The following is a 17,019-nucleotide window of genomic DNA, read 5'->3' on the forward strand; positions in this document are numbered from 1 at the left end:
CAGATCCTGAATCTGATTAAATCTGTTAAATTTTGCACTCAAGAGGGTGGCTTCAGAGGTTTTATGAGGGAAGTGCAGTATAAGCCCTTTATTGAATTAATTGAAATTTAAAATTTTGGATAATGCCCTTCAGTATTTCTACACTATAGATGTTATTTTTATATTTTCTTGTTTGAAATGAGCATTTGTTATGCATTTGTGAGCTGAATTAGGTTTTGTTACCACCACCACCCCTGTATGATTTATAGTATATAGCCTCCACAAAAAGTAGTTTTTAATTTGTTTTTAAAATTAAGCTTATAGATTGTAGCATTTTCTCCAGTTAATATAATAATTTTAGTCTGTTCTTAACATCCTAGTACTATAGTCTTCAGGGAATTGATTTCTTCTTTAAAAAAAAAATTTAAGGTAGTTAATCCTCTTGAGAGAAGTGGCCCTGTGTACAAAAGGATCACAATTTTTGTCATTCTAAAAACTACAAAACAAGCTCATACAGGGTAGAAACATCTCAAAGTCAACAAGCCCTAAATCTCTGTTCTCCACCTTTCTGGACTTAAAAAAAAAATGTGTCACCCAAGAAAATATTCTTCAAATTTAATATAGCATAAGTTGGAGAATATTGCCTCTTTTAATAAAAAATGAGAAGTGACAAAATCTTAAAACTTACACTTTCAGAATGAATTTTGTTGGTACTAATGTAGTTTTGGAGACAACATCGATATAGAAATATGGGTTAAAGTAACATAAAGACACATTGGCTGTGAAACATTCAGAAATTGCCTCTGTTCTGGACTTACATAAAAAGAAGACAATTGAGAGTGAAATTCCTGAAGAAATTAAGGTTTGGAAAAAGTATATAATTTAATCTTATTAAATTTAGATCATGAATCTAATGACTGTAAGTTTGAATTTGAAAAAAAAAATAATACTGCATATGAATTGTGCTTAAATAACCAGAATATAGATACATTGAAATTTTTAGAAAAATTACCAATTGAAAACAATGAGAAAGGAAAGGAAACAGTGAAAAAGTAATGAAGAGGGGTTATGACAAAAACTTAGTTATTTTATAATAATTTATACTTGCTGGAAATTTCTTTACATTTTTAAAATCAGAGGTGGAATATACAACACACAATAAGGTTTAAATAAATTTATGATCCAATGTTCCTCTTAGGGAAAGTATTGTCATTTTTTATTGAAAATTAGTAATAGAGGTTGTGGTTCAGTGGGAGAGTGCTTACCTAGCACGTGTGAGGCACTGTGTTCGATTCTCAACACCACATATAAATAAATTAATTAAATAAAGGTCCATCAACAACTAAAAAATATTTTTAATAATGGTAATAGATTTTTCAGGTGATAAACATGTGGAACTAAGCATGATCTAGAAAAAGAAAAAAAAGAAAAAAATTAAATGTTAGCCTAATTCTTAATTGTTATATGTTCAACCAGAAAAAAAAAATTGAACAGGAACATTAAAATCCAGAAGAGGTTGCAATGGCAACATGGAGAAACCCACAGAACAATGACACTTAGGAAAACTATCAGGGATGCATAGTTAATATTTTATATGTAACATTGTATTTTGTTTTGTATACCCTTCCTCTGTCACTGTAAATATTCAGTAAATTATCTTATATCATTAACACAAGCATCATATGTGAGGATATGCTTTATAACTGCTTAGGTGTGTAACAGAGGAAAGAGAACAACCACCAGGGTAAGTGAGATGTATGGGTAAGTGATAGGTATACAATTGTGATTTGTCAATCAAAAATAATATCAAAGTAAACCAAAAAAAGATAATATTTATAAGGTGAAAAAATGGGAAAAATGCAAGGAAGACTCAGAAAGAGAAAGAAAATAAATTCAAGTCTTTAGTAAAAACAGGAAAGCAGACCTAAAAGTGTTCATGAGGATGTAAATCTTGGAGAGTTTCCACAAGTTTGTTAACGATATTAAATCTTCATTGTTTATGAGCTAGAGATGTTGAAGTCAACTGTATGTTGCTTATAAAACATTTAGCAAAGAAGCATGATGCCAGATGAATTAAAATAATTTAATGCAAAGTAAATATGTTCAGGAAAAAATTTGAAATATAGTATAGAAGATAAAAGCTTAAATACTGTGATAATATTCTGATTTACTTTGTTTTTACATTTAAATAACTTTAATAATGCAACATATTATCCCTTTGGAATGTTTGTATTTATGGACTTTGAGAAAATAAAACAAACTCAGAACCTTGCATTTATTTAGTGAAATTTTGAGTAAAAATTATATGAGCAAAATATTCTAGGTTACTACAGCTGATATAATATTGAAGGAGGTTGGGTGTGGGGAGCAAAATGTTTATGAAAGATCTCAAGAAAAAATGTATCTCATGCAGAATTCTCTTCATCATTTATACTTTTTTATTCTTTATGTGTTTTTTAAGGTAGAGATCAGCTATGAGAAACCACACAATGGTCACAGCCTTTATTCTTCTTGGACTAACAGACGATCCACAATTACAGGTGGTGGTTTTTCTTCTCCTTTTTTTCACTTACATGTTGAGTGTTACAGGGAACCTGACCATCATTGCCCTCACCCTATTGGATTCTCATCTCAAGACACCCATGTACTTCTTCCTCCGGAATTTCTCATTTTTAGAAATTTCGTTCACAACTGTCTGTATCCCCAAATTTCTTGTTAGTATGGCAACAGGTGATAAGACCATTTCTTACAATGACTGTGCAGCACAGCTGTTTTTCACTATTCTCTTGGGGGCGACTGAATTTTTTCTTCTGGCTGCCATGTCCTATGACCGCTATGTGGCTATCTGCAAGCCTCTGCACTACATGACCATCATGAGAAGCTCAGTCTGCAACCTGCTGGTATTTGCTTCGTGGGTAGCTGGTTTCCTCATCATTTTTCCACCAGTCATCATGGGTCTCCAGATTGATTTCTGTGCAACCAATGCTGTAGATCATTTCTTCTGTGATGTCTCCCCTATACTTCAGCTCTCTTGCACAGACACAGATCAAATAGAATTAATGATGCTTTTCTCAGCCATTCTGACACTCCTGGTTACACTGATGTTGGTAATTTTCTCCTACACAAACATCATCAGGACTATTCTGAGAATCCCTTCTTCTCAACAGAGGAAGAAAGCCTTCTCTACGTGTTCTTCTCACATGGTTGTCGTGTCCATTTCTTATGGCAGCTGCATCTTCATGTATGTGAAACCCTCTGCAAAGGAAAGAGTGTCCTTAAATAAAGGTATAGCTCTGCTCAGTACTTCCATTGCCCCCATGTTGAATCCCTTCATCTATACACTGAGAAACAAACAAGTGAAAGATGCTTTTAAGCACATGATCAAAAACATTAAAGCTTTCTCACTAAAGTGAACCATTTTAATGATTTCCTAAGGTTATGAGTAAACTAAGAAGAGTGGAGTGTGTCACAGAACTGTTCAATATCTACATTCAAAACCCCATGAACTTTTTCTTGACTGATAATTTTTGTTGTGGTCTGCCTAATCTCCAAAGCCTAACACTTATTTCTATTTTTTTTTTCATGCTGAGATCACATAAGAAAGATACTTTTTGCTTTTGGTTAAAATCATTTGCCTTTATTTATTTTGTTGCTGTATTTATTTCCTCTCAAAATTCTGTCAGAGGGAGACAAGTAGGAATTCATTTTTTTCATATTTCTTCTCAATATGCTGGAACTCAGGGATTTAATTTGTTATATATTTTATATAGAGTCTAATACACTTTCTAGATTTGATCACCCAGTGATCTATATATAGTAGATATAGAACATGAAATATAATTTTTTAAAATTCAGTTTTAGTAGAAACTGGAAGGAAATCAATTAATAATATTTCTTTAGCTACATAGTTTAACAGTTCAAAATTTTAGCTATCCCTAAAGAGGTTATTTATTTTCAGAAACAGATAAAGAATTGTTATAAAGATTAAAACATCGCTGCTATGGCAGTTATCCAATAAAAATTATAGACAGCACTTATGGATTACTTATAGTTTTTCATGTTTTTTGAAATGTAGAAGTTTCATCTCCAGACTTTGTATGACAGATATTGTCTTGCATGTGAATCCATAAAATATATATAGCATGTAAGGCTTAGATAATCTGCAAATGACAAAAAATAAAAAATGTATATGAATAGAAACACACTGATTCAAAAAATGGTCTCTTACTATTCACAAACCTCATGCATTGTTAGCAAAATAAAATTGAAATCGCTCTGGCTTTATGTCACTTAGTATGCAAAATAACAGTAACCTCCTTTCAGATACTCCATAGATTTAAAATATGTCATACATAAAATTAAGTCCATAAGACTCTAATAGAGTATATTATTTTTCAAACTAGTGAATTGAACATTAAAATTAAATACAATGACCAGAGACATTCATGTAAAACCGAATGTTTTTACTCTTTTCCTTTGAGTGTTATCATATATCAGTTTGATTAAAAGAATTTTCCCTAAAAGAGTTTTATAAGTTTGCTCTATAAATATTTGTCTATGTCTTAGTTTTCACAGAAGATAATAGTGATCTTACAGAAAATTTCTTAATGGTTGGATTTTTTTGACTTAACAAATTGCTAAATAGATTCTGTCCCAAAATATTTAAAAGGAAATGTAACTTGTCAGATCTCCATGCAAGTAAATGAACCTGAATTTTAAAAAAAATACTGAAAGTTTTTAAATCTTTGTAGCTAGATAAATATTCATGGGGGCATTGGGAATATTCAAGTATACTTTTAAAATAGAGGCCATGCTTGTTCAGGTGGTTTCCATAAAACTGTAGTGCTTTAAGGATATTTCATTTGAAATAGAAGATGATTTATTAAAGAAATACCCTTCAGTTGTCACTATTTCTCTTTGTTTGCAATCAGTAACTGAATTTTAAGTGCCCCAAATTTTCTACCTTATAGATAACATCTATATTCAAAAAAAAATTTTATTCAAAATCTTTCACATCTGACAAAAATTCTGATGCTAGAATATCTCAGATTTTCCTGTGAACACTCTTGTGTGTGTCTTAATTTTTTTGTCAAATGTAATCATGTCAAGTATTTATTTTATATTCTAAAATATTATATTGCTTATTTATTAAACTTATTTTTTATATTTAAGCTTTAAGTATGCTTAGCTCTTCTAAAAGTCTAATATAAAATAAATTCAGAAATAATTTCATAGAGATCAAAGAATGTAATTTCTCCCCCTTTTCTTTATACTGAAAAGAATTATCAATAACTGTGAAATTGAGGAATATATTTACTGTATATAACTACTTAGAATGCATAAGTTTTTTTTTTTTTCCATTTCTAGACTATCTGTAAGGAGATAATTGGAATACAAAAGAAAAAAAAATCATAGGCCTAATCTACAATGAGAAAAGATTAGTGGAAGAAAATCCCCACTTAATTTTAAATAACTTATGAATTTGTGAATAAATATTTGTATAAGCACCAGAGATAAGTCTGAGTTATTTTAGACTGTGATGTGCAAACTATCCTAGACTTTAAAAAATATTAACATCCTTATTGTGCACACTGTCTCTCATTTCTGAAAGAGAAAGCTATAGCTAACATTTGTTTTCCAGTTGTATATATTGAATAAGTGTTAAGAAGAGCTATACTCAAAGTATATCAATTGTCTCTTAAATAGCTTGTTTGCTTTGGTCTCTAACTCATTTACCTCATTTCTATATAAAAAACTTTCTAATTTGCAGTCCGACCAACAATGTATAAATGTTCCTGTTATGATTTACATATGAGGTGAGAAAATTTTGGGGTGAAATGATTGTGTTATGAGAGCCTTAGCCTAATCAGTGCATTAATCCACTTAAACAGATTAACTGGGTAAACAAGGGCAGGTAAGGTGTGGTGAGACTACTTGAGTAACTGGGAGCTTGCCATTGTTATGTGGCCCACACTTTTTCCTGATGGCCATGTCCTGAGCTGCTTTCCTTCACCTTACCCTACTACCATGATCTGCCTCACTTTGAGCACAGTGCAATGAACTTGGAGGTCTACGGTCAGACATGAAACTATGAGCAAAATAAACATTTCCTCCTATAAAATTGTTGTGGTCGGGTCTTTTGGTCACAGCTGAGTAAAAGTTGACTAAAATAGTTCCTTTGTACCCATATCCTCACCAAGCATTTATTATTATTGATATTATGCATGGGTGCCATTTTAACTGGGGTGACATAAAATCTCAAGGGTGGTTTTGACTTTCATTTCCCTCAATTAAAGTCATTATATTTAGACCACGGCCAGCACAAGCTTCATAAATGAAGGTTCATCTACGTGAGAAACCCGAAGGGAGTTTTGAATTAAAGAGACAGGCTCTAATTACCTTTAAACCAGCTCCAGGACAGCTTCTCCTAGCTCCAGCCTCCAGCTACCTATTAGAGTAGCGAGGTTTACTGAAGAGGGGAGAGAGAGAGAGAGAGAGAGAGAGAGAGAGAGAGAGAGAGAGAGAGAGAGAGAGAGAGAGAACAGGGAGTGGACTTTTATTGGGGAACAAAAAATTCTGGGAAAAATCCCATCCAATGAAGATTAAGGGGGGCAGTGTCCCAAGGTCAGGTGTGACGATTGAGTCTTCTTCGGGTAGTGGCCAGACATGCCTCCACATGGACAAGCCCTTGGACCTGAGAAGGGTGGGGAAAGTTCTGGACACAAGGATGTGTCTAAGCGCCTCTCGCCCAGCCAGGGAGGTAACTCAAATCTCGTTCGATGATGGCCTCCAAAATTATACTGAAGTGATACATGCATACCCATGTTTGCAGCAGCACAACTTACAATAGCCAACTATAGAATCAGTCTAGGTATTTCCCACAGCAATAAATAAATGAATAAATAAATAGAGAGAATTAACATAAAGACTGTGAATGCCACACATACAGGGGATATCACTCTAGATCACTCTAGGAGTCTTTGGCAAGAGAAAGCTGTGACCTAAAAAGGTCACAATGGAAGAGAAATTCATGCAAACAAATGCATAAAATCTAACACAAGGAAATGAGAATATGAAAAAAAGTTAAAACAAACACCTTCTAAAGTTTATAATTCACTAGCAAAAGATGTTAAAGTAAATTAAATATTAGATAAGGAATTCAAAATAAAGGTTATAAAAATGAACAATGAATTCCAAGAGAACACAGAAAAACAACTGAACAAATTAAGGAAATCAGTACAGGATATTTATGAGACATCAAGAAGGAGATAGATGGGACTGTGGTTGTGGCTCAATGGTAGAGTGCTTGCCTCACATGTGTGAGGCACTGGCTTCAATTCTCAGTGCTGCATATAAATAAATGAATAAAATAAAGGTCTGTCAACACTTAACAATATTTTTTTTTCAAAAAGAAGGAAATAGAGATACTGAAAAAGAATCAAACAAAAAGCATTTGCCAGTAAATGGCTGAAGTTGGAGAATATCATGCTAAGCAAAATAAGACAAACCTCCCCCCAGAAAGGCTGAATGTATTCTCTGATGTGTGGGTGCTAATTCACAATAAGGTTGGGGGCACTAGGGAAGAATAGAGTTACCTTAGATTAGGTAGAGGGAAGTGAAAGGAGGCGAGGGGATATGGGAATAGGAAGGTAGAATGAAACAGACATTATTACCTTACGCACGTATATAACTGCAAGACTGATGTGATTCTACAACATGTACAATCAGATATACCCCATCTATATGATATATGATATATCAAAGTGCATAAATGCATTCTACTGTCATGTATAACTAATTAAAACAAATTAAAAAATGAATAAGAAAATTGGAAGTGGGAAGATGAAAAAAAATCTTGGAAATAAAAAACAATAAATCGAGTAAAATGTTCAACTGAAAGTCTTTATAATAGAGTAGATCATCTGAAGACAAAGTAGTAGTGAAAATAAACAGGTCAGTGTTTGCCAGGCCGTGGTGAGGGGAGCTGCACACTTGTCAATGAAAGTCATCTGAGTCATGCATTCAGCTGAGTCACATGTTCAGAACATCTAAAGTTTGACAACTTTTAGCCTACAAGCTGCTCAGCAAAGGACTACTAGCCTCCACCTCAGTTATCTCTTTCTGACCCATGCACTCAGGTAAGGCAATCTGGTCAATGAAAAGAGCTTTCTCCAGAAAGGAATTATCTCCACTCAATTAGTTCCTGGGTAATGGTCAAGAAATAGAGGTAGGAAGTTAAATGGACTGATTTTGCAAAGTCAAGATTCCACTGTGATCACTCCTGGGAATTAAGCATTTTTTTTCTTTGCCTTAACAGCAAACCCAGTTGGATTTGGTTAGCATAGCCTCAGGTTGTAATCTTGACACAAGGTAGATACTATTGTTTTAAGTGTGTTCCCGCAAAGCCCAAGTGTCGGAACCTTAATTTCTCAATTTAGCAGTGTTGAAAGGTTGGGTCTGATGGGAGGGGTTTGAGCCATATTGTCAGAGACCTCATGAATAGCTGAATCCCTTTATCACAGAAATAGGCTTCTTATTGTGGGCACTTAATTCTCTTTCTTCTCTCCTGATTGGCCCACTTGCTTTTCTGCTTTCTGTCATGAGTTTAATGAGTATGAGTTCCTCGCTTCTGGCAGTTATTTGATCTTGGACATCCTACACTCCAGAATCATGAGCCAAAATAAATCTCTTTCCTTTAAAAATTATTCAGTCTTCAGATACTCTGTTACAGCATCAAAAAAAAAAAACAAAACAAACAAACAAACAAAAAAAAACCAGACTGTGAGAAGTGTCTAAGGGACTCACACTTTATTTTAGCTAACTTTTATCAACATGACCTTGGCATTTATTTACCTTCCAAATGAAAGTTCTGATTTACCAAAGGTATGACAGAGGAAAAACCATATAAACAAAATAAAAAGATATAACTTTAACACCTGGAATCAACCTCCCACATTTTTTGGAAGTGGAAATAGAGTAAAACCTGTTTTAAGGGGACAGAGAGATGAGGATGGTGGAAACAAGAGGTTAAGAGAATAGTTCTATAAAATGGAATTGTACCAATCCCCCACCAGCGATGCCAAAAAAGCAATCTGCCTGCAGCCCCACTTGGCCTAATCAGGGGCAAAGGCAGGAAGTCAGTGAAGATAATGACTGATGGGGGTAAAGAGAAAATGAGGACCTGCTACCCAACAGAGGACAATGGATGTCAACCTCTGTCATCATGCTCCTGGGCACTCTGGGGTGCTAGCAATTAATTTTGATCTCCTGCTCCTTCCTGCCCTTAGACACATACAGGGAGAAGAAAAAGAAGGGAATAATTAAAAGGGTGGCTCTGGAGTCTATAAAGGAACGATAAAGGAGTCTATAAAAATATACCTCCTCCCATGGACATCCAGCTTTGGGGCCCCTTTTCCTCAAAGAAGTCTGTGTCTATAATTTTTTTCATTAAACTTGTTTTCTGGGCTTGCTTCAGTGTTTAATCTTCAACACTGGGGAACAAGGACGTGTTCCTCATCTCCAAGACAGGTATCACTCCTACTTGAGGAGTAAATAATTTAGATATTAGACGTCTTGGGGAGAAGTACTTGCAATTTTTTTTCTTCAGAGCTATCCCCAGATTTTGAAAAGACAATGATCTAAATCCAAGGTTCAAACAACTGCGGATCAATCAAGAGATGTTAGCCCTGACTCCCAGCAAGAAGAGGAGCCTTGGAAGGATGAGGGGAAAGAAGATGGCCCAGAGAGACCCAATGGTGAAGCTACCCTCATGGAAGCTGTTGAAGAATCTCTCTCTGCAGGCTGAGCAGATGATCCAGCAGCAAGAAAGACCTCCAGCTATGATGCTTATAGCTCTGTTGAGCTGCCAGATGTCATGCCTTCAGAACAAGAATTCAGGAACTTGTGATAGTGACTCATCACTTACTTTTTCAAAGAAAGAAGGGAGCCGCTCTGGAAATACACACCTTCAAGTTCTGAGCAAGAGATACTAAACAACTATTGCGCCCTGTACCTCTTCTTAGATAATGAGGTGTGGCACCAGGAGTTGGCATTACCCGATGGGATTGAGTTACATTAACCTGTTCCTTTGTAATCCTACCCCTTTGCCCTTTTTGGGACATAATGTTCCATGGAACCTTCCCTTGTGTGTCCCCTATATAAGAATAAAGAATTCCTGCTGCAGTCTGGCTGGGCACAAAAATAACCGGGAGGTCACGAGCCACTTGTAGGTTCAAATAGGAACTACTTTATTGCCCAAACTCCACGGGAACTCAACCAGAACTCAACTGGAACTCTGAGAGAACTCAAAAGTAGCGGGCACCCAAGGTAGCAGGAGTCGCCTTATTGCCGGACAGCAGAGGTTTATATACACAACTGAATGCACAGCTTGAATTTAGCATCATCCAGTTACAGCAATAAGTCATTATCTTAATAATTATACACAGCTTAACTTAATTATCATCATCTTAATGGCTCACTGGTGTTACTTCTCAACCAGTCCTTCTGGCAAAATGCCAGGTGCCATCTTGACTCGGTTGTGGCTCTCAACAAATTCCAATGACTCTCTCTCTTTTCACGGGCCCCTAAGGTCACAGGGCCTTTCCTGGATTTTGAAAAGGTTAAAAAAAAAAAAAAAAGAAAAAGAAAAGAAAAAAGAACTGTTTGTAGAGGCTTACTCTAGAAGAAAACTTCCCATGCAGAACTATCAAACTATTTTAAGAAACTTACATTTAATTGTTGGGTTGGACAATCTGATGTCAGACTTAAGTGTTGAGTCTGAAGGCTCTATTAGGATAACAGAGACAATGGTGGGCTACTCCAGCATCTACATGTTCCCCCAACCCACTCACCCTCCAGGCCAAACAGCACAGATATCCTCCCCAATACTATTCTCAGTCATTAATTGGAGATGACCATGGCACATGATGAAAGGCTTGAAGAAATAGATTTAATCAACTGCGTTTACTGAGCGCCCCCCAAATTCAAGATACTGAATTAGGAACTTCAAGGCATACCAGTCATTAGAGAAGTGATGCCAGAGGCATGGCTAAGCTATAATCTGAATAATTATGTGCATTTAGGTGGCTTTCTGAAAAAAAATAAATGTTTCCTTTCCATAAATAGATAGGCAAACACATATTAAAGCGATATATACTGAATTCTCTGGAGATATATCTTAGTCTCTTTTTCATATAAATTTTGTTTTTAAAAATGTAGAGTGCTTGGGGAGAATGCTTTTATAATATAAAACCTCTAGGGAAATGGTTCTTGGATTGCTTATCATCTTGAGAATTCTTCAGTCTAGCTATTTTCATTCAGGGCATGGAAAGTATAAATAGTCAAGGGATCAGGATTGATTTATTTTATATGGCAGTATGGGTGATGTGTAGAAAAGGATTCAGTACACGAATAAATAAATTACACAGAAGGGGAGATTTAATACACTAGTGGTAATGCCATAAAACAACTAATTAAATCATCTGCAAAAGTGCCGTTTTCAGGTGAGAAGAAACTATCCCAGATAAAGGAGAAGAAACTATCCCAGATAAGGTAGAACATGCAGAGAGAAGTGGAATGTTTGCAAGCTCAGTTCAGTATGGTAAAATTGTTAAATATCAAGGCTCAGATGATTTTATCTCAATAAACTTGTGTCTTTATGGCCTTAAAATACATTTGTTTCAGCTGGGTATGGTGCTGCATGCCTGTAATCCCAGTAGTTTCAGAGGCTGAGACAGAAAGATTATAAATTTGAGACCAGCCTCTGCAATTTAGTGAGACTTTCAGCAACATAGTGAGATCCTGTCTCAAAATGTAAAAAGGGCTAGAGATATAGCTCTGTGGTAAAACACCCTGGGGTTCAATCTTCAGTACCCACCCCAACCACCACCAAAAAAAATTGTGTTTTATTTTGATGTTTGCATTTAAAGATTTTTTTTTTTTGGCATTGCTTTAGGATTTCAAAAGATCAAAATAATTAACATTTGTAAGAGTTAAAAATGACATGTCCAATTAGAAGTGTATTTCTCATTAAATCATTTGGTTCTGTTCAGTTATTTATCATTGTCATTAATCTTTTTTGTAACCCCATCCTTTAAATTTTGATATAGGAAAAACAATGGATATAGTCCATAGAATACCATGATAATTTAGTTGAAAAGCTCTTTCTGTTTTTAAATTCATCTGTTATCATGATAGTTAAGACAACTAAAAAAAATTACATTCAGAGGCCTGACTTCGAATATGAATTTTCTCTTTATAGTGTATGTTAAGGGATAATCTGTGAATGAGTGTTGAAGTTGAACAATGAAATGATTTGATATGATGAAATTTTAATTTATGTGTTTTAGATGTATGGATTTTGACAACTCTTGACATTGATTAAGTCATTAATCTGCATAAATAAGAAAAATTTTATAATAGATTGTTTCAAAATCATATGAATGTGAATAAATTTCTAATAAACATAACAGTCATTTCTTTCAGTTGTTTGTGAACCTTTCTAACATGCATAATTTTAGCGGCTGAATTCCACTCCTTGTTCTAATATATTCAAGTGTGTCTTTTACTTTCTGTTCAGCTGACCCTCTCTGCTAAGAATATTTTGTCTCATTTCTTTTTCTCCCTTTAAGACCTACTTTAGAATTCAAATTCCTCCTGTATACTTCATTAGATATTATAACAAACCAGTTTTATTTGCCCTTATATGTCTATTTTTATTTGTATATATGCTTTCCTAATCATAATGTATGCTTTGCAGGTTGCAAGTAATTGCATGCACTATCATATAATGCCATGCCTATCATGAAACTGTAAATATTTTATGCATGTGATGATGAAGATATGCAGGAAGAAACTTTTCCCTGGAGATATCATTAACTTAAATACTAGATATCCAATGTACTAGCTGTACAAACACAATTTTATTTCTTAATTTCACTCTCTCAATATATGCTAGATGTAGAAAATAACTATTTATTAATATCTCCTTAGTTGCCTGTTAGTTGGACATTTGAATATTCTCACGACAGGAAATTGCATGCCTGCCTATAATTTGTGTCAGTGCTGTTTTGTGATTCCTTATGTTTTGGAATTTATCAACTATTGCTTTAATTTTAGGCCAGGGCTGAACTCAAAATTGTTCATATTTTCAATCTCTGTTTTAGACAAAGAACAAAAATGTAACTAAAATAACTAGAAGCATATGGAGATAAATTTTATTAGTGAACCTGTCTCCCTTATGATATTCATTTACTAATTTATATATGTCTATCTTAAATTTTTTCCCCATTATATTTACTAATTGTCTTAGGATAATTAAGCTTATTATCTTATTCCTAAAACTCCTTCTTATGTGTCTAGGTTTAAGTTTAGTTTTGTTTTTACTTCTCCTGGTTCACCGAACTTCCTAAATCCACATGTATGTATTGCTCTTTGTCTGTATATTCAGGTGTCTCACTATTCACTTTCCTTGGTCCATTCCCAGAACCACAATCCCAGAGGAGAACTGCAGTGGCTTACTACACACACTATCAGAGAGTTCCTGTTGATTTGGTATTGGAGTACAGAGCAGGAAGGTTGGGGAGACCACAGATAATGAGACAATGCCAATACTAAGAGTAAATGGAATTATTTCCTGTGCATCATTTTGAACCTGGGTCTCAACTGTGGAAGTAAATGAGAAAAGAATTATGCACTTAAGATTGTTTGGTTGAATGTAATAGTGAACATCTCCTAGTCCTGTAGATGGAACTACAGGACTGTGTGAGTCTGTGTCTCTGTGTTTGTCTTAAGTAAAAGAGTATTCTTGCATTTCATTTGGTAGGCATAACTTTATTTTTTTATGCAAAATTCTTGAACTTTATTGAGCTGAACTTCTTTAATTGAACAGGAAAATGAGATGTCATTCCAACTCTTGTGTGTTCTCAAGAAAGCAAAAACATTTTTCTCTCTTTAAATTCTTTTAATTTTGTTTTATAAAATTTCCTTTATGTGAACACATAAACAGAATGAACAGTTACTACCCTTATATGGATTATTCTTCAGTACAATTGCAAATTGATGTATTCATTCTTGGCCTGCAATTTGAAAATACAAACTATTATTCTTCCTGACAGAATCATCTTTAATACAGCAATGAAGATTATTTTGCTCTCCATGAAAAACCACTGTTAATGTCACCTCCACACTAGTTTTTGCTGTTATTTTTCTGTAGAGATTATTATTATTTGTTTTCTGTCCAGAACTGGTAAATGTCAGAGCACCATAATGCGAAACCACACAAGACTGACAGTGTTCATCCTGGCAGGTTTGACTGATGACCCAGAATTGAAAGTTGTGTTATTTGTCTTCCTTCTTCTTACCTACTTGCTGAGCGTCACTGGCAATCTGACCATCATCACACTTACCCTGGTAGATATAGACCTGAAGACCCCCATGTACTTTTTCCTTCGGAATTTCTCCTTCTTAGAAATTTCCTATACTACTACATGCATCCCTAAATTGCTGGCTCTTATGGCAACTGGGGACAAGACCATTTCCTATGCCGGTTGTGTTACTCAAGTGTTTTTTGCCTTCCTACTTGGAGCATCAGAATTTTACTTGTTGGCAGCTATGTCTTATGACCGCTATGTGGCCATCTGTAAGCCCCTTCATTACATGACCATCATGAACAGCAAAATCTGCATTCAGCTTGTCCTCAGTTGTTGGCTTGCTGGCTTTTTTGTCATCTTCCCACCACTGGTCCTAGGTCTAAATATTGACTTCTGTGCCTCCAATGTTGTTGATCATTTCTACTGTGACACTACACCCCTCATGCAGATCTCCTGCACAGACACACAGCTCCTGGAGATGATGGGATTCATCTCAGCTTTGGTGACACTCTTGGTTACATTAGTCATGGTGATAATATCCTACACCTATATCGCCCTGACCATTCTAAGAATCCCTTCAACTAGTCAGAGGAAAAAGGCTTTTTCCACATGTTCTTCTCACATGATCCTGATATCCCTTTCCTATGGCAGCTGCATGTTCATGTATCTTAAACCTTCAATCAAACAAAGAATATCTTTTTCCAAGGGAATCGCTGTCCTCAATACCTCAGTAGCTCCACTTTTGAACCCTTTCATCTATACCTTACGGAATCAACAAGTGAAAAAGCCTTTTTAAATTTGATACATAGGATTGTGTCTTTTTCAAAGAAATGAATATTCTACTTCCTTATTCAAAGGATATGAATAAAGGAGGCTCAGGTAGTTTCAGCAGTTTCTAAGAAATCATTTCTCCCTTTTCTATTTATTTCATTGCTTTGATATTCATCTTTATGTCTTTCAAAAAATATTTTTTTCTTAAAACTTTGGTCTGAAATGGTAGCTTCGCTTTGAATCTCCATTAAAACTCCCTTTTGTTTTTGACTTTGTTTTCCCTGTTCTCTTAGCTTTCTTTGTATGAACATGTGAAAATAGTAAGCTTCTACTTTCAATATGTCTCTTTTGTCTTTTAAGAATGCCAGTTATGTAGACTATAAAATTTTGTTCCATTTGAAATTGCATTTGATATATGACCTATTAAAAACAATGTAGAAGTAATATTTATTTTTTATGCTTCCAATTAATTGATGTATACTGTAATTGAATAAATTAAAAGAAAATTGTAGTAGAGTTTTTGATGTTCATCTTTGAGCACTGTTTATCTTTGAAGTGTATATTTAAATGTTTTAGATATTTGTGTATATATATATTCACACATATTCATGTATATGTGCATATACTGTAAAGTAACAATCCTTAGTTTTTAGATGTAAGATGTTACATTTATAATGATTTTCATCAAAGAAAATGTGATAATCTTACTAATTTGGTTTTGAAAATCAATATTGAAATGTATCACTTATTTGAAATTCTCAAACTCCCCAAACTTCCTCTGCTTAAGTTGGGATACACTTAAATGAAATTCTAAATGATTTGTGAATAATTTTGAAATAAGAACAATGCTAATTCTTTTTGTTTTCAAATATTATTTGTTTGACGTATATGTCAGATCTAGGTGTATATAGTACAGATATGCAGATTGATATAGACATACTTCCTGCCAGTGAAACTAAGATGGTAGAAGCTTCAAGTTCTAGCTTAGAAAATTCCTAGTTTAGGGCTGAATTTATTAGGTCTGTGAAATTTAAATTTTGTGCAATAAACAAAATTTTTAATGAATCAAATATAATAGTATTTTCAAAGGTATGCATCCAATTTCATGATTTTTTCCCATATATTAAAAATATTGTATATTAGATCAGATTGTCCTTTTTTTCATTTCAGTTTTTAAAACTGTGTATATTGGTTGGAACAAAATATATTTGAAAATAGCACCCAAAGGGATGGTATAAAAAAAAAAAAACCAGGGAGAAAAATAAACATAATATATAATTAGACAATTATAGAAGTTTCTGTAGATTTGTAGAATGAGTTGAATTGTAGAAAATATATAGATTATAAACATAATTTCAGGACAAAAATATTTAAACAATTGATTATAAATTGTTTATAGTCTTCCTTTTTATTTATGTATACATGTTTTTTTCTAACCTGCCAATTTACACCTAATGATCTTTGAGCATTATTTAATGTTTACAAATATTAACAGCACACAAATTATATATGTGCGCACACACATATATGTACATGTATATACACCCGTATGTGTAAATATTTTGTGGCAATGTAATAAAAGTAAAACCTAAGGTACTATCAATAGATTCACTAATTTTGATTCTGTTATGTATCAGTGAGGACCAATTTGCTTAAAGCAATATCATGCTGTTTAAACTGCTTGACTAGCTGTCATTTATTTTGAAATACTTCATATAATAACATTTCTGAGCCCTCTAAGTAGCCAGTTCAAACATCACTTTTCTTAAGTACCTGTTTTTTCATTTCAAGGTAGAGTTATCACTAAGTCCTCTGTGCTACTTCATTCATAGTTTGTTTAATATATAATTTTTTAGTATCTCAGTGGCACCTGTCCCTCAAAAGTCATTCTAATTTACCA

The 17,019-nt window shown here is 34.0% G+C and overlaps 2 protein-coding genes across 2 annotated transcripts; both read left to right on the forward strand.

Annotated features, from left to right (window-relative positions):
* The first annotated feature begins 2,453 nt into the window (after nt 1-2,453).
* On the forward strand, nt 2,454-3,392 carry LOC143396937 (olfactory receptor 6C74-like). Its single transcript, XM_076852946.1, has one exon. The coding sequence runs from the start codon at nt 2,454-2,456 to the stop codon at nt 3,390-3,392; it is 939 nt and encodes a 312-aa protein (XP_076709061.1).
* A 10,852-nt stretch (nt 3,393-14,244) lies between these two features.
* LOC143396938 (olfactory receptor 6C74-like) lies at nt 14,245-15,144 on the forward strand. Its single transcript, XM_076852947.1, has one exon. The coding sequence runs from the start codon at nt 14,245-14,247 to the stop codon at nt 15,142-15,144; it is 900 nt and encodes a 299-aa protein (XP_076709062.1).
* Nucleotides 15,145-17,019: the final 1,875 nt, after the last annotated feature.

The sequence above is a fragment of the Callospermophilus lateralis genome, chromosome 4 (assembly GCF_048772815.1).
Source record: "Callospermophilus lateralis isolate mCalLat2 chromosome 4, mCalLat2.hap1, whole genome shotgun sequence".
Taxonomy (NCBI): Eukaryota; Metazoa; Chordata; class Mammalia; order Rodentia; family Sciuridae; genus Callospermophilus; species Callospermophilus lateralis.

What these genes read in the sequence shown, in the direction of transcription:
- LOC143396938 (XM_076852947.1), top strand. Translation starts at nt 14,245, where the DNA reads ATGCGAAACCACACAAGACTGACAGTGTTCATCCTGGCAGGTTTGACT.
- LOC143396937 (XM_076852946.1), top strand. Translation starts at nt 2,454, where the DNA reads ATGAGAAACCACACAATGGTCACAGCCTTTATTCTTCTTGGACTAACA.